At 40.8% G+C, this 21,957-nt stretch overlaps 4 protein-coding genes across 5 annotated transcripts in view; 1 reads left to right on the forward strand and 3 right to left on the reverse strand.

Moving 5' to 3' along the window:
* Positions 1–2,060: 2,060 nt before the first annotated feature.
* LOC116389764 (claudin-14) lies at positions 2,061–3,207 on the reverse strand. The gene is made up of 2 exons (XM_031858709.1): positions 2,953–3,207; positions 2,061–2,594 (listed from the first exon to the last, which is right to left on the reverse strand). Exons 1-2 carry the CDS (start codon positions 3,184–3,186, stop codon positions 2,088–2,090), a joined length of 741 nt encoding a protein of 246 aa, XP_031714569.1. The 5' UTR covers positions 3,187–3,207; the 3' UTR covers positions 2,061–2,087.
* Positions 3,208–6,820: 3,613 nt separating this feature from the next.
* LOC116389762 (F-box only protein 47) lies at positions 6,821–10,284 on the forward strand. Its single transcript, XM_031858707.1, has 11 exons — positions 6,821–6,940; positions 7,001–7,082; positions 7,375–7,536; positions 7,785–7,861; positions 8,127–8,201; positions 8,426–8,534; positions 8,682–8,866; positions 8,996–9,134; positions 9,246–9,388; positions 9,690–9,849; positions 10,149–10,284. Exons 1-11 carry the CDS (start codon positions 6,821–6,823, stop codon positions 10,247–10,249), a joined length of 1,353 nt encoding a protein of 450 aa, XP_031714567.1. The 3' UTR covers positions 10,250–10,284.
* Positions 10,285–10,754: 470 nt separating this feature from the next.
* On the reverse strand, positions 10,755–14,187 carry LOC116389721 (ADP-ribosylation factor-like protein 6). Its single transcript, XM_031858644.1, has 7 exons — positions 13,757–14,187; positions 13,518–13,568; positions 13,324–13,385; positions 13,103–13,171; positions 12,914–13,008; positions 12,282–12,411; positions 10,755–11,818 (listed from the first exon to the last, which is right to left on the reverse strand). The coding sequence occupies exons 1-7, from the start codon at positions 13,877–13,879 to the stop codon at positions 11,749–11,751; spliced, it is 600 nt and encodes a 199-aa protein (XP_031714504.1). The 5' UTR covers positions 13,880–14,187; the 3' UTR covers positions 10,755–11,748.
* Positions 14,188–14,832: 645 nt separating this feature from the next.
* LOC116389617 (ephrin type-A receptor 6) overlaps positions 14,833–21,957 on the reverse strand; it is a 134,064-nt gene continuing 126,939 nt past the window's right edge. The window contains exons 14-17 of one of the 2 annotated variants that reach the window (XM_031858451.1): positions 21,646–21,795; positions 18,262–18,455; positions 17,760–17,909; positions 14,833–17,197 (exon numbers count right to left, since the gene is read on the reverse strand). In XM_031858451.1, coding sequence (XP_031714311.1) covers positions 17,023–17,197; positions 17,760–17,909; positions 18,262–18,455; positions 21,646–21,795 — 669 coding nt within the window. In that variant the 3' untranslated portion in view covers positions 14,833–17,022. Of the gene's footprint in view, positions 17,200–17,759; positions 17,910–18,261; positions 18,456–21,645; positions 21,796–21,957 lie in introns of both variants that reach the window. The other variant, XM_031858452.1, reaches the window with a different exon arrangement.

Consider the following 21,957-nt stretch of genomic DNA (forward strand, 5'->3'; position numbering starts at 1 on the left):
GCAATTATTGCCTCGCGTTTATTCTGCAGACGCTGGCAGTAAGGTGGTAATGTTGAGGATGTAAACCCCGCACAGGAATAGATATTTTTTTCCTTTTATCACTCACTTTACGCACGTACGTTTCTTTCGTCCAAGAACACAACTCACAAGCTTTTGCATTTTTACATCAAAATCAAAGCATCATTATGGTCACATTTAGTACACTTGAAGTCGTATATGTCTCCAAATCTGGACTTGAATGCACCAGGACATAGTAATAATTCTGCTTTAAGAGACTACAACTCTTTTTTTAAATTATATACTGATGATCAAAATAATCGAGTATGAAACTTGTATTCGCTGTGTATTGTAAGGGCCATGTGAGTCACAATATTCTCCTATGTGCTACATATATCTATGTAAATATACTTTATAAAGTTATCTCGTATATGGACTGCTTTCAAACCACAACTAGAAAAAAGATCTACAATCCCTACTAAAACATCTATCATTCCAATAGGCTGTATCCTTGGAGCTGTCCATGGTGCTGAAAATATGCCCCCAACTTTAACAATCACTTTCATGTGATATTTCCGTAGCATTTTTCAAAACATCTTTTAAAGAAGTTTCATACGGTTGATCTCCACAAGCAATCGGTACAGCAAGCATTTTCCTTATTTAAACTCAAAAACTAAAGTGAATTCATTCTTTGGGCTTTACCGGCAATTTAAATGAGCTCCTTGTCGATGCTGACTAGTCTGACAATAAAAGAAGTGACTTGCTTAAATTGTGACGGGTCCTCTAATTGAGTGTCTGTGTGGCTGCCAGACAGAGGGCAGCTCTAATTGGAGAGTTTTCTAACAAACACGTCCACAGTGTTACAGGTAGGTATAAGCGAGCATCCTGGAAAGCCTCAGAGGAGTCACATTCAGCCTCCACAAATGGTACAAAATTATCTTTCCCATACTTGACTTAAGTACTCAGACTTTGGGTTAGATCCATTCATAAAAAGTGCCATTATCTTTACACAATAGCATAGCATTGTATAATAAAAATGAATGAATAAAAATGAGTTCTAACTGAAGGCTTTAGGCTGCCTTCTCCAAAGACCTTTGTCGCCATCCAGTGGCTTTCTTCAGCTTTACATTCAAAATGTTACAATACATGAAAAGTTGGACAGAGAAATGCCAAATTCTAACCCCAACCCTACTGCAGCAGGGTTTCCTGAGTGTTAAAAGTAAATAATCAACAATGGATTTTTGGGCCAAAAAGTGTCACTTTGTCACCTATTGTAGGTTTTTGTCACAGCAGACGTTTGGACGTGCCATAGGAGGAAAAGCGCAGGTGGAACTAATACTGTTAACGATGTATTTTTCCTTCATGTATCCCAGTAACCCAGGTCAATCAATGTCATTAATTACAGCTGTGTTTTTCTGACTTTTACATGACAGAACATCTGCTTTATCAGCTCATTAAAAACAATAAAAAAGTATTTTATAAAGTACTGATCTATGTTTAAATCATCAGAAATGGCCATTGTTTTTTTATTTTCTTTGGCATGAAAATATTGCATAGTGACATAAAACATCATCCATCTACTTTAAAAGTATTATAATATTTGAACTGACAACAGAAAGAGTTAATCCCAACAAGAGAGTAGGCTAGAACAAGGAAGTGACAGAACAATAGCTTAACCATTAACGTGTGTTTCAGCATACGATGAGGAATTTGTATGTGATTTCTTCTGTGGCTATTTGCAGTAACATATTGCCACCTTCTGGTCCTTCGGTTACACAGCAGGAGGTCAACAAGGTTTGAGCTCTCAGTTTTCTCTCACACACACACTGTGAGTTATGTTTGGCTATTAAGCTCAGCCTAGAACTGGTCATGTTAAAGTTAGATGAAAGCCTGAGCAGATTTTGATATCCTTTCCAAATCAGATTTTTGGTCAAACATGGTGGGGTAACTTCTTTCCTTTTCCATTTTTTAACTCTTTTTTTTCGGTATAGAGGCTAAAATACTTGTTAAGATATTACGTGGGAGAAGTGTTCAGTTTTGGTCTGTGCCGTATCTTTTTAACAGTCTCCATAGTTTTGCAGTTGGTGGTCTTAGACGTAGTTGTTGAGCCTATAGCCGCTGCTGGAAAGGGAGCAAAGTGAGGGAGCGCGATTGTCCTTCAGGGCCTCGGGGGGCTTGTAGGGGGGAGCGGGAGGGTATATGTGGTTGAAGGCAGAGGGAGGTGATAACGGTCGACCCCTCTGCACATGGAGGGGCCTCCGTGACCTGTCGCTGCTGCTGCTCCCGCATAGCACCATTCCTCCGGTCAGACTGACGCAGGCCGAGGCGTAACCGAGGTACACGGCCAGGCCAATCTCACACTTCATCCCGCTGGGAAGGAAGGGGTCGTAGAAATCTATGATGACATCGTTGGTGGTCCAGGACACGGTGACCAGGCAGAGCAGGCCAGCGCAGAGAAAACATATCCCCCCACTTAGCACCAGCGAAGACTTGATCGAGGAGTCACGGACGAAGCGGGTACACTTCATCCCCGTCACCGACACCAGAGATGCCAGGACTGATGTGATGCAGGAGAGCACCATGAGCGCCCGGGCAGCCTAAAGGGAAGAGAAAACACAAGCACTTCAACATTGGGATTAAAACCGATTCCTATTGTAGCCCGTAGGGTTAGAAAAGTGCAACTGCTTGGTCATACCGGACCATCCATCTATACAGTATATCTGGGCAATGCAATTATTAGGGCAGCAACTAACAATAGTTAAAAGCCCAAAGATATTTAGTGTACAATGATATGAAACAGAGAGAAGCAGAAAATCCTCACATTTGTTGAACATTTTTGCTTGAAAAACCGCTGAAAAGATTATAAATAATCAAAATAGCAATTCATTTTTTGTTGTTTCCCATGATGAGGTGCTTTGGATAAAATACTTTCACTAACTGGTGAATGTGTCGTACCTGCAGGTCGCGTGGCAGTGCCAGTAGAGATCTGTACAGCTCACATTGGTAAATGCCAGTGCTTTGCCACACACACTCCATCCACAGGCCTTTCATATAGGCGGTGGTTGTGATGATGTTGGAGCCCACATAGGCTGTACTGCGCCAGTGGGGGAGCAGAGTTGCAACAACAGTTCCTACAAACCCCAACAGTCCCAAGAAGAAGCCAAGGAGTTGAACCGCTGTGCTGGCCATGATTTGCTCACCGGGATGGATGTTCAAACTGCAAAGTACAAAGTCACACTTATAAGTCACTGTTTATAAGTGCGTAGGAGGCACTTAAGAGCAATTGGATGTCTCAAAATGCATGTCATCAAGCACGCTCATGAATATCTATTGGATCCACAGATAACATGTGTAAAAGGGAAAATCGACACACAGGAACGCCATGTCGCAGCATACAAAAGAAACACTTTCAGAACAAAACTTCAGTCCCGCAGGCTGAAGAAGAGGCTGGATTCCTCCTGTTATCTGCATGGTCCCTAGCAGTACAGTCAATTCCACTGAGCTTACATCCAGTCACAGAGTCTGAGCCATTCCTCAAGTGTCTCCGGAGTGCTGGCAGAAATAGCTGTGGAAACTCTCTGGCATCAGTCTCTGGTGAGTGGCAGGTGACTGCATCTGTAACTAATGAGAGCAGTGTTCAGCTTCACCTGTTTAACGCTCTCCTCCGGAGGGCAAACCACAGCAGTCTATTTGTTAAGCTCCCCACCACTCCTCAGGAAGGAAGAGAGACAGAGAGAGGAAATTAAACATTTACAGGAACCACCCAAGCTGAGAGTACTGTTAAAAACCACTAACTTTGAACATTTGTCACAGCTCTGCAAGGTATTTGAGAGAGAGAGGGACTGAATGACTTGATGACAGAGCACTGAGCCCCAAACTGTGACAATAAGGGATAGTAGTGACTTATGTTGTAATAATTGACCAACTCATATTTTGCCCAATTTGATCTCTGACCTGGCGCTCAGTTCTACATTCATAAGTTCACACAGGATACACTCTGGGTAAGAAACCCATTTGGTAGTTAAGCATTTACTTCTGTTCCTTCTCAATGTTTTGAACAAAATGTTCTCTACCGCTTAGTTTCTTTTTTTTATAGCGCAAGTGAAAAAACCCTGAATAATGTGGGGACACATTTTCGAATAATGACTATCAAAGTCTCTGAAAAATACATCAAACAATCAAAATGTAATATAATTAACTGAGGAATAATACCTACTTAAATGCAAAATCCCCTGTTGCCTCGGCAAGAATGAAGCAGAGCGACTTTAAATGTCAAAACAAAGAAACCAAACTGCGCTCATACATTGTTTAACTTCCTCAGAGAACAGTGGCTGTTTACAGAGCCTGATTATTGTTCAGCGTCAGACCTGACACTGCTGGGGCCTCTTAAAATATCAGATACAAGCCTCATTGTGTTTACTTAATGATTGACTACACTGAAGGCATAACTAGTGAGCAATAGGAACAAAGGCAAGGCTGTGACAACCATCTTGTTTTTGCTGTTGGTTTACCCACAAATCAGCCCACCCAAGAGCAAAGCCAAATGTAATATTCATATACTTTTTTTACATTTCACTTCTTAGTAAAAGCTCTCCACATTGGGATACTCACCAACAAGGTCACAAGAGGACTACGGATCCATGATCAGAGGTGTCCAGATGGTACACTTCCAAATAAATAGGCCATTGGCACTGATTCCACACTGTCCAGCTCCTTCTGTCTCCACTGCTGCCTCAAAAGTCAAGGAATATGTGTCTAATGCTGCGGGAGTGTCAGATATGTGACTGGTCAATGTTAGATATCATCATCGTCCTTATCCCTGTCAGCATCAGGAGCATCGCGTTACAGATGACATGAGAGACAGTCCCGGTGATGGCTTGTTGCTCTCTAGACAGATAAACCCGTGGACCCGGAGGCAGAGCAGTGTTTCCAAGCAGAGACAGACAGAAGAGATATTGTCCTCACTGGTTGTGCTGTTTTTTGCCTCAATAACTAAGCTCTCTGGAGCTCCACATCTGTTGAAATGGATAACAGACACAATTAAAAGAAAGAATGAAAAATTCAATGACTTAATCAGTGCATCAACTTAAAGGCAACGGGAATATACATCAACTACAATTAGGTTTCAAATTGATAGCCAAGCTGTACTTCATGCAGTGCTGTATGTGTTTGTGATTGCGTGTGCGATACCTACTGTCCTGCAAGCCAGGTGAGGTCATTCAAAACGGGTTCCTCTGAGGTCCATCTTCTTCCTTGGCAGTTCTTCTCTCTCTCTCTCTCACCCTCTGCGCCCCGAGTGTAACCTACCGTGACATCCTGTTGGTATACAAGGGCATTTTCCCAGCCCTTCCCCTGGGTCCCTTATGCAGTGTTCACTTCTCTGTGAGAGCTCTGTAGAGAAGGGATGATCCTCTCCAAGGTCTGCCTGTGGGAGACGCCATCTGAATGTGGAACACTTAATAGTCTTAGTTAAGCAGAATAATCCTGTGATTAGCAGCTGAGCATAGCTGGTCTGTTGTGCACAGAGCTGGAGGGGTAACACAATCATAATAGTGTGTGTAGTACGGTTCTCCATTTTTTGTGTGTGTATTTATTTCTTCAGAGGTCTGAAAAGCTGGACTTTTATACTGCACATATCTTTTAAACTATATATATATGTGTACGGATATACACAACATTCCTAAAATATAGTACGAACTACATATCATTAAAGGCCCTGCACTCCCACACAGCTGTTGGCCATTCTGTCTGATTAGATCATGAATTAATTAAAACCACATTAACATCACAGACGAGTTTCATAACATAACATTCATAACTATTCAGCCAAAACACCTGTATGAGTGTAGTATAGGGCATTTAAGATAACTGGTTATGCAGTAAATAAATATGGTGCAGGAGCAATCTGTTACTGCTAGATTACTATTTGATATTTGAGAGAAAAAACATGCAACCTGCACAAAATAATTCAGTTAAAAGCCAACCTATATATATATATATATATATATATATGATGGGATATTATATTATATTTCTGAGAATGCCTTTTAGGCTACTATTTTATCTGACGGCTCAATGTATCGTTACACACTTCTTATATACAGTCTGTGGTTACACATTAATTAACTAATTCAATAATTGTATACCATTTTCTTACAGAGCTGCCTAATTATTACTGTATATAGCATTACTATTATTACGCTGATCTATTAAGTAGAGGCCAAGCTTGATGTGATCTGGGCCACAGTACTATGTAGTACTATATACTATGTACACAGTACCATTTACTATCACAGTAAAGTAATTTGTTTCGCGCCGTTGTCTAATACCACGGTGTCATCAAAGACATCTAGTTAACACTCACTCCACTATCTCAGAAGACTATCAACATCACTAAGTTAATAGTACTGGTAAGATACTATATTAATTTAACTATTAGCTTGTATTGCTATTAATTATATGTTTCAGTAAGTGACTACGTCAACTTGAATGTTAATGAAACTGCTACTATATTCATCTAGTTTGTCAGGAGTTTAGTTTATAAGTTTAGCTAGCTAGGTTAGCTAGCAATACTGACTTAGCATTAGCTGCTCCGTTAGCTATACTGGCTTAGCATTAGCTGCTCCGTTAGCTATACTGGCTTAGCATTAGCTGCTCCGTTAGCTATACTGGTTTAGCATTAGCTGCTCCGTTAGCTATACTGGCTTAGCATTATCCGAAAGGGGAGATTTTTTTTTTTTACGCTAACGTTAGGTTAGCTTAAAAGTTTATTGTAAACATTGCTTTATTCTTGTTTATTACAGTCAATTCAGTGGTGCAAGTCATGGTGAGGAAAGCCACCAGAAATGTGGTGAAGTACACGCTGACACACAAGTCCCACAAGAGGACACCTCGTCGTCGGCCACGCCCGACCAGAACCATCGTGACCCGCAGCCAGTGTACCGTCGACACCACTAGCGGCAGCTTCTTCCACAGTCTCCCAACCATCGTGACCCGCAGCCAGTGTACCGTTGACACCACTAGCGGCAGCTTCTTCCACAGTCTCCCGACAGAGGTGTTCGACATGATCCTGGACAAACTGTCTAGTAGGTGGAACTAACAACATTTTAACTTACATGTCTGTCAGAGTTTGTTTGAAACGTTCATGTATTTGGGATATTTTACATTTAAGGCTTATACTTACAGTAAATATGAATAATATGATTCATAAAATTGTACTTCAACTGTTTGTTCTAACACATTTTTTGAATGTGTGAAACAAAAATCCAATTCTACCACTACTTTTAGGACATATTTGGACAAGTTAGTGAAGAAAAAAAATGTCTTTTCAGTCTACATATTTGAAACTTGATAATAAACAATGTGTGTGTTTGTCAGTGCTGGAGATCAGTGTGCTCAGCATGGTGTCCAAGGCAATCACGAGATACATTTTGGACTACATCTCCACCCTGGCCTGGAAGAATAAAACGATCATTCAAAGCTTTCACCACTCCACCTGCCTTGAAAATAGATCCACGATTGAACACTACAGAGACCTGGGTACGTGGATATGCATATTTAGCTGAATGCTTTACTTTGTATAGCTCTTCTCCAGACCGTGTATGGTGACATTTATAATTAACCTGTTGATCTGTGGCAGGCATATTACCGATAGCGTCTCCCGGCATTTAACATACACTTGAATGACCACCATACAGTATGATGGACAAGTTACGCTGTCAAGTGAAGGGAGAGGAAAGATCAAAATCTATTTAATTTGACAATGTGCTTTGTGTTCAATGTCTCAGGTTTGTTGTTCAAGAGATGTACCCTGTTGCAACCAACAAAGGACAGGTTAAAGTTTATCTTTAGCAAGTTTTCACAGGTAAGAAAAGGAGAGGTGAGAGGACGAGCCAGCAAGATTAGATAATGTCACACCAGGCTGAACTATTTGATTTATTTAAGACTAGTCCTGAAAAGCTAAACGGTGTCATTTGACCTCATTACCTTTGGAATGCTGCACATGCTAAAATTTCAATGTTGTAGCTGAAACGATATATTATTCAGCCTTAATATCTGTTGATCATAACCTATGTCCTATGCTAATAATAAGTCAAAATAAATAAAGTTGTCCCACTGATCTGTTTCAGATTCCCTGCTTCCTGATGGAGCAGTGTTTAGCACCAGACTGCATGGGCTTCTCCAGCTACGGAGTCTTCCTCCAGGTGAGGGCCTCATATAAAGATAAACAGTTCATCTGAAGCTTGGTTGTGATTAAAGGAAAATGTAGAAACACAGAATATATGTATGGTTGAGAAATCGTAGGCTTCTTATGAATCACGTCTCACCTTTGTGTGTCATCCCAATGTCTGGAAACAATTAAGCAGGGAAATATGACTCTTTTCTGCCTTTGAAAATGTTACATTATGTACTGTTGAATACTTCACAGACACTGATCGCAGGGTGGGATGAGCTGGAGTGCCACAGAGTGTTCAACTTCCTGAGTGACCTCACAAATCTGCTGCAAAAGATAGAGGCCGTCATCATGGGGAAACCAGGTGTGTAGAGGTGTAACATGGAGAGCAGTCCCATCAGAGAGGATCATTTCTTTATACTCTGGGCCTGTTCCTCTTGAGCCTCATTAAAAGTCTTAAAAGACATGATTCCAAAAAAACATGTTTCTCTATTCCTCCGTCTGTCCTCAGGGGTGAGGTGGGACCAGAAGCTGCAGCTCCGTCTATTCTGCCGTAAGGTTCTGTTGGACCCGTGGCCGAGCCAGCCAGAGTGCCAATTCTGGCTGACGCAACTCCTGAAGCCTTGGCCCATGGTCAGCCAGGCACACCTGCTGTTCATCCTCTACGGACCTCTGATGCCAGAGGGTGAGGGTGGTGTGTGTTTATTTAACTTCACGAGAACACATTTATCCGGCTGATTTTAGTTTAGTTGAGACTGTTGTTGGAAAGCGTGGCTTGCCTCCTATTCAGCTTGTTTTTCTTCCACCATAGCAGGCACCTTCGAGTGGCAGGATCTGGTGGAGAGGGGGCTGCCTCACTGCGCTCTGTGGGACCTGGCCAGGGCCATCCTGCTGCTCTTCGGCAAACTAGAAGCCAAATACCAGACCACCAACTCCCTGCTGGCGATCTTGGAGGAGCTCATTGGTATCGTACTTCAGTGGTCCTCTAATGTTTTCACGTCCCAGATAAAAACATAGTAGTGTTACGGACCCCCCCACTGATTGTATATATGGTCCTCCTCCTTATAATCTCCAGTCATCCCTCAGCCATGGCATGTGGAGAATGTGGCTCGTCTGTTGGTGCTGTGTGGCAGCAGTCTCTGCTACACCGTTCTAGCCAGCAAGGCCATCAACGGACGAATTCTCGAGATCTCTAGACTGATTGTGTACATCATACTGGTGAGGATACTAGTTGTTTCATCATCAGCTCGAGGAAATTAGCTGGCATTTTGGTTAGTAGTGGTATGTTGGACCGTTATTGGCTTTTAATTGAGAATCAGGTGTAGGCCAGCAATGTACAGTTGATTAATAGCAGATTAAACATAGATTAGAGTAACTTGTGCTGTCCATGGTGCAAAATGTATTTATTAGTTATTCCGTTACCTCCTCAATCGGCCGCCATAACAGTTTATTTAACATAATTTGTGCTGTGAAAAGGACTATTGGTTCAGCTTTCTGTTTCGTCCTGTTGCATCCTCAGGTGTGTGAGAAAGACGGCTATCACATGACGTGGGCGGTGAAGATGGTGCAGCAGATCTGCAAGGTGTTCAGCACGGCTCCCGAAAGGTTCTGCTTCATCCAGCAGCTGGAGAACATGTTTTCAGAGGTCACCAGGGAGTTTTTTGAGTTGTCTGTAATAGGTGAGGAGGAACGGCTTCCTGGAGTGTAAATTACATTTTTTATCTTTTTTCAAAATGATTCTTGGTTCCTAGTAATAATGGTTCCTTGCATCGAGAAATGTAATACCATACTCCCATACCGTGATATTGTGATATTGCAATCATAAAAGTATGTAGAAAAGACAGACGTAGAACGTAAGACGTTTCTTCTTGTTAATCATATTGGGACCACCTAGATCGATCTTGAATACCTCCACAGTGCCTCTGGTTCACATTAAAAGCAATATAAAAAGTAATTAATAATCATCATGTGTTTTCAGTAAACCATCTTGACGACAGGGAGACTTTCCAGACCCTGTGTTTCCTCATGGACGCCAGTGCTCGCTTCCACACCAAATTCCTCCACATGTTCCTCAAATAGGAATGACGCAGATAAAGTGACACGAGGAGGAAGAGTTGGGGAAGAAACAGACGTCAATAATGAAGGGGTTAACTAAAGAGAGGGAGGGACCCAAGGATGAATTTGGTTTGCAATTCATTATATACGATAAACAAAACTGTTGGTTGAAAATAGAGCTGTTTAACTACTTTGGACAAACAGCATGGTTATTTATACACATTTTATATTTCTCCCAAAGTTTTTAAATCTTGCTCTTCTTAAACATCTTGCAGGTTAATGTTTATAAACTGTATTTAGTATTTTTTCATTAACAACATTAATATTTATTCTTATTTATTATTTATTGACATTGCACCTTTCTGTAAATATAGTTGTGAAACAATGATTACATTGTTTTTTGCATAATTTATTAAATTGGTATTTTCAATTATAATGTCTTTATTTTGTTTTGTGTATTTTCTGGCTTCCTTCTTACAAAAAATGAAACACAGCACAAACTCAGCAACAAGCTTTTATTGTCCTCCAGGTGGTACAATATTCAGCACAAAAACAGCTCAGTTGATCATGGAATGAAATATAAAATGTTTGAATGTTGCTTTATACAGAAACAACATCAAGGATATTTATGAATAACATAGGTAACTTACTATCTGTGGGCGCTTTAAATATTCACATTAGAGAGTAGTCATATACCAATTACAATATTATATTCTGTTGTTTCATAAAAACATGGTGTCAAAGTTGTAGCGTGCACAGGTGGTACCAGACTATTTGACGTTGTTGTTTAAGGCCTACAACATCAAGTGTGATGAGAACTCCAAGTGGTAAATTAGATCCGGTTTCCACATCCACATCGCGTCAACGGTCACAGGCATTTCAATCATTCACAAGCTCATTGTTTTGATATGATCTGGCAGGAGAAACAAACAAAAATAGATATTTTTTAGAAATTAAATCTGGTTGTGCTTTCTTTGTATGTGACGGATTTGGAGGATTTGGGTGCAAACTGAAAACCATGGAATTAATACGAAGATTTACTTTTCAAGACTTCAAAGCTTATTTGTAGCATTTTTTTTGCTAAAATACGACGGTTTTGGAGAGTGTTCGATGGCTCAGATCAGGAAATGTACACAGCACATACGTTCAAATTGGACAAGGGGGATCAAAACTAAACGTTTCACAGACCATACAGTTGGATGGGATTTATTTCTGTCGTTGAGTAATTTCAATAGTACATGATTTTTCTCTTTAGTGTTATTTACAGTCAATCAAAAACCTGTTGTTTGGGTAATGCTCACTTGGCCTACCGTGACTTAAATCCCATCCAGAGAGATGCTGAGATACAATCTACCACCACAATGACTTTACATGATGATACTTACTGTGCAATTTGTTCTACGGGTATGAAAAAAAAGACATGTCTTAATACAGACAGCACTTGACACGATGACATTAACATCTTAGCACAATTTAACACCGCCTTTAATTTCTTCTGGCCAAGTATGACAATTTAATTTAAGTTACTGAACTTTACCTTGTAGCCAGTCCAGCCCTTCCTGTAGGCCCTCTCCTTTAATAGCATTGCTGGCACTGAGAAAAACATAAGGAGATGTCGAGAAGTTAATCTGCTTTTGGCACACGTTCACTTTCTTATGACTTTTCTTGGATCCTGGCTGTTTAAAGCTGTCCTGCTCTTAATCCATCTGCCTTCCATCTGTCTAATGAGTAAACAGGATGGTAAGCACATGTATACAAACTAACCAGGCGGTGCCTCCGAATAATGTTTAACCCGAGCCATGGAAAAGGACAAACAAGCAGACATTGGGAACAGGCCCAGGAAGGAGTGAGTAAATATGCATGGTCACTTTATTGTCTCTGTTTAAGACTTTAAGCTGCAACTCTGGAAGCATACAATGTTGTGGATGGGGAAGTGACAGGGCTTGGCTCAGTTCATATTTAATCCAAGTGCACTTCCCTCAACACTACCTGACACTAGCATGATTCCTGTGTTCGTTGTAGGACTGTATGTGTGACCAGAGGACAGATATTTTACCAGATGTTCCAGGGTTTGTCTTTGATGTTCTCTAAAGACAACATCTGGGAGACCTTGACAGAAGACACGGCATCCCGCAGATCCATCTTGTTAGCAAAGAACAATACAGGCAGCTTTTTGCTGTGGATATCTGGATTATAAATCAGACATGAAGGCCAGTGAATTATCGGACAAAAATCATATTTTTATCTATACAATAATTAATTAGTGTGCTGAGTACCAGCAGATCATTTAAAGTTTGACAGACACATTTTATCTTGATATCTAAAACGTTGTACCACATTAGACCATGTGCCATGGTGGAAGACTAAAACGAGCAGGTTCTCATTCAACCAAAAGTGACAACCAGTGACTTCAGTGACTTTTTCCATAGTTTTTACTTGAAGGTATGTTAGACAGTGAAATAAACTTATTTAGTCTTTCACTGGACTGAAAACACACATGGTTTTAACATGCCAGATTCAGACTATGCGGACACTAACAACTGATCCCAGGACACAGTTAGTAGTAATACTAATGGCAATAAACTGCTAAAACTGCATTGTTTGTTATGAACCCTGAACTATGCCTGATAGCATAGTTTACAAAAGGCCTAATATAGTAGAAATATAGTATATGTCAATCATGCTTACCTTCGTGGTTGAGAAGAGTATCTAGTTCCTCTTTGGCAACAACCATTCTCAGTTTGTCACTGCTGTCAATGACAAATATGATGGCATGACTTTCTCTGAGGAGGACAGAAGAAGAAGTTAGAATTGAGTCTTGGGGCGGCAACGAGTTTTAATATTTGATGAGTGACGGGCACGTTGTGTGTCTCATACTTGTAGTAATGCTCCCATAGGTTTCTGTATCTGCTCTGCCCAGACATATCAAAGACTGTAAAAGACAGGCTGCAGAGAGAGAGAGAGGGGGGAGAGAGAGAGAGAGAGAGAGAGCGCAGACAGCTTAGAATGTTACTTAATGGTGTTTTAGCCATTGTTTTTTATTCCATGTCTGTTAATTACTCACTAATAAATATGCATAATTGTCTGTAAAATTCTACCTTGAACTCTTGAACTTTTCAATGTTGAAGCCAATTGTTGGGACTATTTCTTGTGCCTGTGTCTGCATTCACCCGCACACAGAGACACACACACACACACACGCGCGCGCACACAAACACACAAAAACAGACAAGTAACGGCAAAAGTATGTCAACAAGGAAATAGTATAAGGAAAGTATGATATGGGCTTTACCTGACTAACATGTTTCCAGTCGGGTGACAATGGGCCTAAATGATTCGAATGCTGAAAACAAGCAATCGATGAATGATTGCAGTTCAATAAAGGAGATTTTGACAGGCCTTGTCACAGTATTTATCCTGAATGATAATGGTATGAGATTTTGTTTTTATGCATAACAAGATTGTGCTCCCACATGGTAGACTACAGTACACAATCGCCTCTTATAATAAGTCCCAGTTTCATGTACTTACATTCGACGGTTTGAGCTGGTTGATGATGGTGGTTTTGCCGCTGTTGTCCAGTCCCAAACACAAAACGTTGACCTCTTTCTTCCTCAGGCCGAGCCAGCCCGACAGTTTATCCAGCAGCCCCATTAGACTTGATCGATGTTATACCATTTAAATGTTTAACGCATCACCCCGTAGATAGTCTGACTACTGTAAATTAAATATACTGAATTTGAAAGTTGTCATGGAAGTAAACAATGATGATAAACACAGCCGTGGACTGCGTGTTCCCAGTACTTGTTGTGAATAGTGTCCCAAGCTGAGATGCTGCCTGGGCATCCCAGCTTGGGACAGGTAATCCTGTTAAGGAGAATTAAGCTCTTTGAACCACCCGGTGACCTGGTCATGGAGGTTGCGGCTTTCTATCTTATGCATTTGATAAGATGCATTTGATGGTCTAACGCCTAACCTTATATTATCTTAATTGGAGCCACTATCTGTTGTGTCAGTCTGTTTGCTTTACACTAATTAGAGCAATCTGTGATAAAGTGTTTGATGTAAATCTACAATGAATTAGAAATAACAGAACAAAATGTCACAGTAAGAGAGGAGGTCGTACATATCTTTAAATTTGGTCACTATATAAACTATATGTATGAGGACATAGTAAAGCATATGTAATCATAATGGGAAAATATGTTTTTTGAAGAAGGGATAAGGCAAACTCTCAACAGAAAAAATATCACATCCAATCTGAATATTATTTATCTTTTACATTTCCATAATGATTGCAGGAATTCAATTTGGGCTTCTCACATGTCAGGTCTGGAGCTGGTCAGTGGTCCAACAGTTCCATCTTTTGGTTCTGTTCTGTGTACGACTTCATGGAAGCAACCAGGTTAAAGAGGTGGTGCAAGACTGATACATTTAACAATAGGTTACAATAATAGCTGTATGAATAGATGGGGCTTGATTGCCTCTACGAGCTTTTCATTTCACAACCTGAAAGACATAGGATAGCATTTCTTCTTTTGAATCAATGCTGTTTTTATTTTAATTTTAAAATGGCAACAAAATGAAATGAGCAGTCAACCTCCAGAACTGTTCATCTTTATTTGCAAATAAATATTCGCTGTAACTGCCTCTTACAGTGTGCAAGATCTACAACATCTCTTTGGAAATTATAAAAAATAAAATACAAGAATTATAAGTATACTTGTACTTTGTACAAAAGAACGTTCTAACATTGCTCAGCAGTAGAACATGCTAAACAAACAGCATCTGATATTCTCCTTATTCTGTAGAGGGGTGGTGAACGTGAGCATGTGTGTGTGCAAATCTGTGTGTGTTTGGATGTGTGTGGGCACCTTTCCTATTCCTGCAGGCCGGGATGCATAACTACGCCGTGACCGAAAGGCACAGATCTCTGGATCCAGTTTCCCTTTCGACATTAATCATCAAGCCCCGGTTTGCAAGGAAATCCACGGCTGTAGAAGGGCGGTAATACAACTCAAACTAATGGCTAGGTCCCTGTAACGGCACTGAAACGTATGAACCACTCTAAAGTGTTTCTGTCTTGCATGGTTAACAGACTGTAAGGCATTCTGTGTGTGTGTGTGTGTGTGTGTGTGTGTGTGTGTGTGTGTGCATGTGTATGTTTGTTACTGTTGATGCTAGAATGACACATGATGAGTTATGATGCTGCTGTTTGTGTTCATTCTCTCTCTGCCGTCATAAAAGTCACTTACTGTCTCTGCAGGACCGCTCTGTCCTGGTCACACAAACCGAAGTCTACTGCCTTTTTCTCACCGGTTTCCATCCACCAGGTGGAAGCTACTTGTGCTATTCCCAGCTCAACTAACTAATTATATTCTGCAGCACTGCCTATTCGCCACTGACTAAGCGAATGAAGAAAAATGTTGATTCTAATGGCAAACATCTCACAACTTGACATCACCTACTGCAGATCCAACAGTTTTCATTTCAGACTACATCTATGTACACTGGTATGCCATACTGCCACAAATTCCACAACCTTTACAACAATGTAAGAACAGACTGGAGTAGAATAACATTCTAAAATCCATCCAGTAGCTTTGCACCAACAACAAATGATTCTGCTCTGACATCTTGGACCAACTTTGTCCCAGAGGTGCACTGCATTAGTGTGTGTGTGTGCAGGCAAAAAGAAAACATGAATGTATATGAAAGCATTTCGGCTCGTTCTGAAGAACCATATAAGTCCATGTTACGTCTCCGGACGATTTCAAACATCTCCTATCTAAGCTCTGTGAACATTCATATGTTGAGACGGTGGAGATTGTGTACTTTCAGGCAATGTATAACAGTCACAATCCAAAATTAATCAGGCTTTTCACACAACTGTGAGCACGCTGGTTGCTAGAAATCGTCGGGATGGACTTGTATGGTTGTTCATCTGAAGGCAACGGATCCAGTTCCGCAAGTTTAGCATGTGACAATAAAAACAGGTGGATGGTGTGGTGTTAGACTCATGTTTACATGTCAACAAGAGTTCTCTCATTGCACAATTCTTCATTTCTCTCTGAGATACTGAGGTGACTGCATAATACCGTATTGCTGATTTGGATAAAAATCTTACATAAATAAAACATCTTTAATAAGATCCAGATTTACTAGGGCTTTCACATACAGGACTGCACATATATAGATATTAGGTTATGATAATAATTATTGATTAATTGTCTATACACTTTTTAAACATTCAAGAAATCTCCGTCGCTTGCTTCTCACTTCTTTCTTCAAGTATTAGCATACCAGATTCTCTGGAGAGAGGTTAAACTAAAGCAATGCAAATCATACCATCATGATATAAATTATCAAACTCCAAAATAAAAGATATCGAGGATACTTTTTCCAAATACGTTTCGATTGCACACCCAATAGCAGCTAAATGAGCACATAACTCGGAGCAAGGAAAGAATACCAACAAGAAAAAAAGTCAAAAGATTCAGTAGATTATGTTTGCAAATCTACATCTAGATATTGTTGCTCCACACAAAAATGACTGCTGCTGCAACAAGGCATTACATTCCCCTAAGAGAGGGCCTGGGCCAGTCTTTAAAGTCTATCAGGCTGCAATAGTCTGGCAGAGCCAGGTATACTTGGTAATGGGTGTATAGTAGGAAAAAGTCTGTTACTACTGGATGTGAGGGAGACCAGGGGGCAGTCGGCTGTGGTAGTCTGTCCGGTGACCTCCTTTATGAGGGGTTTAGACTCAGGCACAGGCTGTAGACTGTCTGTCCAAAGGTCTAGACTTCACTTCCCTCTGGTCCATCTGTCTGTCCATCCCAGGTTGTGTTACAAGCTGTCCTCATACATGGAAACCCTTCTCCTGTTCGTGCAGTAGCTGAAGGCGGAGGGTCTGTACGCTGCTGGAGATCCGCCTCTGGTGGCCGATCAGCTCCACCCCTATACGCCTCACATCTCTAGGCCGAGAGGGAAAACACAAAAACACACACACGGGACGCTTTGAGTCTCACTTGTGAGGACTTTTAGTTGACTTCATTCACTGCAGTTTTTTTCAGGGCGGTCCACTGAGTCGGGCAGGCAGTGTTTACACCGACAAGTGTGCTATGAGCTTCATTTATTGTCCTCAGTCATATATGGACTGAGTGAGGATTAACAAAATAATTTCACTGTGCACACTGAGTTTATGTGAGACACGTTTCGGTCAATGTGAAACAAAACACATCTTTCAATCTTCACACACACAGTTTGAACCACCAGCATTCTGTTAAAGGTTTAAGTCTCAACATGAATTTCAGATAACCCCGATGACATCACTATGACATCATCAGGGTTATTTTTAAAAGCTCCCTCATAGAACCACAAAATACATTCACAGTTTGAATTGTACTCCTCGTATAAAGTAAACTGAACTTCATGACTAAAATTGGTCCCTTTGAATCCCCACTTCTACTGCAAAGATAGTCCTATTTGGTTTCAGGCAACTTAATAATAGTTATATTTAAGCTCTGCTACTCACTCAATACTCATCCTCGCAACAGAATCCAATGTGTTGTAGCCAGCTGCCATGAAATTGCTCTTGTACTGACTCATCTTAATGGCGTCCAGCCAGTCGCCGATGGAGATGAACATTGGGTAGTCCATATCGTCCCCTGGAGATTCTGGAAGACTGATAAAAAAAAAGAAGGATAATGTCAGATCCTGCCAGTATTTCTAAAGCATCTCAGAGGTGGACAAGTGACCTTACTGGTTTACAGTTCTCAGAATGACACACACTTGGTTTTACTTTAAGGCGTAGGAGTAAGAGCATGTTATGAACTTTTATGGACTTCTACCAGCAATGTCACCCTATCTTTGCCTCTGGATTTAGAAGAGATGTCCTATCATAGCTCACTCTTTATTGCAACTCAAATAACTCAAATTCAGATGCTTGAAAAATGTGGTCCCCTGTCACCTCTGCTCAAATTAACTTACAGTGCAGTTACACATTAAGCACTTCAAGGAAGCCTTCAATACTGTACCTCTGAATATCCTCTACCAGCGGCAGCAGGCTGCTGGGGTTACGGATCAGTTTATCCAAGAAGGAAACGACATCGGTGAATTTGGGCCGATGACTCCTCTCCTTCTGCCAGCAGTGTAGCATCAGCTGGTGCAGGGCCACAGGGCAGCCCATTGGTGCAGGCAGCCGGTAGCCCTCTTCAATCGAGAGAATCACCTGCAGAGACAGTCGAATGTGATGAAGGACGAAGTCGAAATGTGGAAGAAGGCTGCCCTATTAGAATGTAATTAACTTGAAAATGGATCGATTCGGTTGGAAAGTTTCAGACTTGAAATTGAAATTGTGATTTTTATTTGATCTCGCAGACTGTAGCAGACCAGACAAAGACAATAAACCTACTGACCTATATGTAGCATTGTTCTGCACTGTCTAGATTTGTCTAAGGATATGGGGTTTCATTAACAAAGCTTTATTGCTACGAAGTCAACCTACTGAAATTATCAGAACATTCTTCTTTAAATTGAACATAGTGTTTCACAAAATTAAAATGTCTAATGTATGCCTTTATTTCACATTCATCTAGTGAGGAGATTCTATTTGTGTGGGCCATTTCTTCCCCTTTCATTTTGTGCAGATTTAACAGTGTAGTGTAACAAAGAGTCTACATCCAGGCTGTGTGAGGCTGTACAAATGCGATATGAATGATAATGCTAAGATATGAATCAACAAAGCCAGTAGGATTCATCCTCTGGGGGATCATTTTTTTTTTATGGCAATCTATCTGATAGTTGTTGAGTTTAGTCTCGACCAAAGAGGTGGACCAACTGACATTTGCTAACCTTTGAGCCATGATGCTAGCATCGACAAGGACATTTTGGGAAGACTAAAGCCTGCAATAGCTTATTTTTGGCCACTTGAGGGCAGCAGAAACAAACAATATCGACATATCATCACCTTATGAGTTGATACGGCGTTAGTGTTAACAAACAATTGCTTATTTACACATCCAGCAGTTACGGAGTAACTTTAGCATTTCATTTGAAGTCATATTTGTGGCCAACGGATGAATGTGGGTCTAATATTCATTTTTTTTTAGCTCTGCTTTGATCTCCACCAACTCCTGAGGGATGTATTTGGCTCGTTTGCTGCTGAATGCTCCACTATGATCACCATCTAGTCACTACCTCTGTCCGTCTGCTGTTTGGTGCTGAGCAGCGCCTTTTCAGAGCTTTTTCACAAGAGACAGCCAACCTAAGTCTCAGTTTGTTCAGCGACGCCTTTCACATTACAGTACAGTCATTTAATACATTGTTTTTGTAAAAGAAAAATATTAATTAAAGCCACTTTTAGATACATTAACAATAGCTCTGCCTGTCCATTTGTAAGCCTGCAGCAAAGAGGCAGAACAGCAAGCATCTCCGTATTTAATGTTTTGTATAAGCTTCTATTATTTCCCATAATCTCCTCCTCCTTGGATGTTTGATTTCCAAACAAATAAGTTTGAACTTGGACTTTTATCCTTGTGCCCACACCCAATCTTTACTTACAATCTCTTCCAACAAGAGTAAATACCGTCTTTATCTGATCTGATAGCGTGTGTTACTGTTGCCTCCATAGATCTCCATGTCATATCTGTGAGTCTACGAGAAAGTAGAGATCCATGTATCCTTGTAGGGAGCAGTGGTAAGTGGCTGACCAGGAAGAGATAATGTTTGGCTGGTTTTTGCGGCTTGGCTGGCCTTTTGCTTTGGAAAGCACTTCTAAGCAATTCCCAAACAGCAAAAATCCTCCCCAAACCCTGGGACCTTAGTGAATGTGTGTGTGCATAGATGTGTACGAGTCTGTGTGTATGGGGTTGAAGGGATTACGGTGGAGCTTTCACACTCAGCGGAGAGAGGGATGGATCTGCTTCCGCCGTGGCCCCTCCAATCCCTGACCACAGCCCAGGGATCAGCGGGTTGCTCAGCCACACTGAATCCACAGCTTTAAACTCCCCCTCGATCGGCCTGAAGTCCTCTGAACCTCTGACCTTCAATGCTCTTTTCCTTTCCCTCTCACTCATCTTTTTCATCCTTTTGGGTGAATCTCACCAGCATATCTGTTCCTCCCCTCCTCTCTCTCTCAGAGGCTTTTCATGTTAGAAAACAGTCAGGGAGCAGGTTAAAGAGCAGCAATTTTAACAGATATAATGGAAAATAAGCTAAAAATGTACTCAGAGGAGCAGGGCTTGAATTGAGGAGTCAATATTGAGGTACGCTGCAGTGCGAGAGGTTAGAGAGCCAGGCTTGTGAGGAGAATATTTGTGGAAACAACATGAACAAGTCTCTTTCATCTGCAGGAATGATCACTGAGATGCCTCAGAGAAATTCACTTAAAGGAATAGTTCACTGTTTAGGTAAAACACCAGCATGTTCAAAATACACTCTGTGAGTTAGCAGCTATGTCAATTGGCTCAATTGTAGCCAAGACAGTAACTAACGACCATTGACGGCACCAAGGTCACTTCACTTTGAGGTATTTAGTAAGATTTCTAGAAGTTAACATTGTTCAAATACACACATATTACACATTTATAGGGGCTGATTTCTGAAATTACCTAAAAAAGTACTGCTTCTATATAGGTAAAAAATAAAAGCCAGCGGTAAAATAATTTTTTTTCTGTCGGAATTTGGGATCTTTGGAATTTAGATCTTCATCAAATTTGTTCATCAGGGACCTTGTACCCAAAATATGAACCTCAAGCCATTATTTAGGCTTTGAGCTAACTTCAGTCCCTGGGCAGGTAAACATGGCTCATAATGACCTCAGCATTACAGACCTGTTTACGGCCCTGATTTTAGCATCCTGTCACCACCAGGATAAACAGGATAACTATTATTATTGCTTACACATTTAAATGAACTGACTGACATTTGTTTAACATATTTCATATACAGTAGGCTTTAGTAGTTGTTATTCATTCTCTTGGTACACTTTGGCAACAAACACTATTGTGTTTCATACCAATAAAGCTAATTTAAGTGATAAAAAAAAGATAGAAATAGAAAGTAAATAAACAAGATATCAGTCACCACACTGATGCCTATTGTCCTCTTCTCTTCCACTGCAGTTGCTCTAACACTTCACACTGAAAAACGTCTTTGTGCCAGGGTGACTCAAAGTGTGTTGAATATAAAGTACACTGTATTTAAGACTTACTCACTTGGTGGCAGAACCTTTTTTTGGATTAAGTCAATGAGACTTGAGAGATTTTTTATTGAGGAAGGAGAGTGAGGAGGAGATAATGAGGTATTCATGCAATTGGTACTTTATCGTTCTATTTGTAACACTACATTAACATTTTCCAGATTCCCACGTGACACAAAATACACACGTAAACGACCGTTGTTATGACTGCAATACTCACATCCTGGTTGGACATTTCCCAGTATGGCCGCTCCCCATATGACATCACTTCCCACATGACGATGCCGTAACTCCAGGCGTCGCTGGCCGAGGAGAACTTCCTGTATGAGATGGCCTCGGGAGCAGTCCATCGGATGGGGATCTTACCGCCCTGTTCACACACAAATACAGTAAATCATTCAAATCATTGAAAGTACGTCTCACTAGCCTCAACCCTGCAAACATCACTTTCCAGCAGAGTTGTGACTGAAGAAATTAGCTGTTAAAGCGTGCAGAGCGATTTTAAAACACACTTAGAATATTTCATAAATTT

The sequence above is a fragment of the Anarrhichthys ocellatus genome, unplaced genomic scaffold (genome assembly GCF_004355925.1).
Source record: "Anarrhichthys ocellatus isolate YVR2014 unplaced genomic scaffold, GSC_Weel_1.0 scaffold20, whole genome shotgun sequence".
NCBI lineage: Eukaryota > Metazoa > Chordata > Actinopteri > Perciformes > Anarhichadidae > Anarrhichthys > Anarrhichthys ocellatus.

Bases quoted from the DNA above. Each gene is read 5' to 3' on its own strand.
- LOC116389764 (XM_031858709.1), bottom strand. From the start codon at position 3,186: ATGGCCAGCACAGCGGTTCAACTCCTTGGCTTCTTCTTGGGACTGTTG. The intron at 2,595-2,952 runs GTACGACACATT...TCTTCCCTTTAG, and splicing joins CACTGCCACGCGACCTGCAG to GCTGCCCGGGCGCTCATGGT.
- LOC116389762 (XM_031858707.1), top strand. From the start codon at position 6,821: ATGGTGAGGAAAGCCACCAGAAATGTGGTGAAGTACACGCTGACACAC. The intron at 7,537-7,784 runs GTACGTGGATAT...TCAATGTCTCAG, and splicing joins TGAACACTACAGAGACCTGG to GTTTGTTGTTCAAGAGATGT. The intron at 8,202-8,425 runs GTGAGGGCCTCA...AATACTTCACAG, and splicing joins GCTACGGAGTCTTCCTCCAG to ACACTGATCGCAGGGTGGGA.
- LOC116389721 (XM_031858644.1), bottom strand. From the start codon at position 13,879: ATGGGGCTGCTGGATAAACTGTCGGGCTGGCTCGGCCTGAGGAAGAAA. The intron at 12,412-12,913 runs GTAAGCATGATT...TTTATAATCCAG, and splicing joins TACTCTTCTCAACCACGAAG to ATATCCACAGCAAAAAGCTG. The intron at 11,819-12,281 runs GTAAAATATCTG...TGTTTTTCTCAG, and splicing joins GACAAACCCTGGAACATCTG to TGCCAGCAATGCTATTAAAG.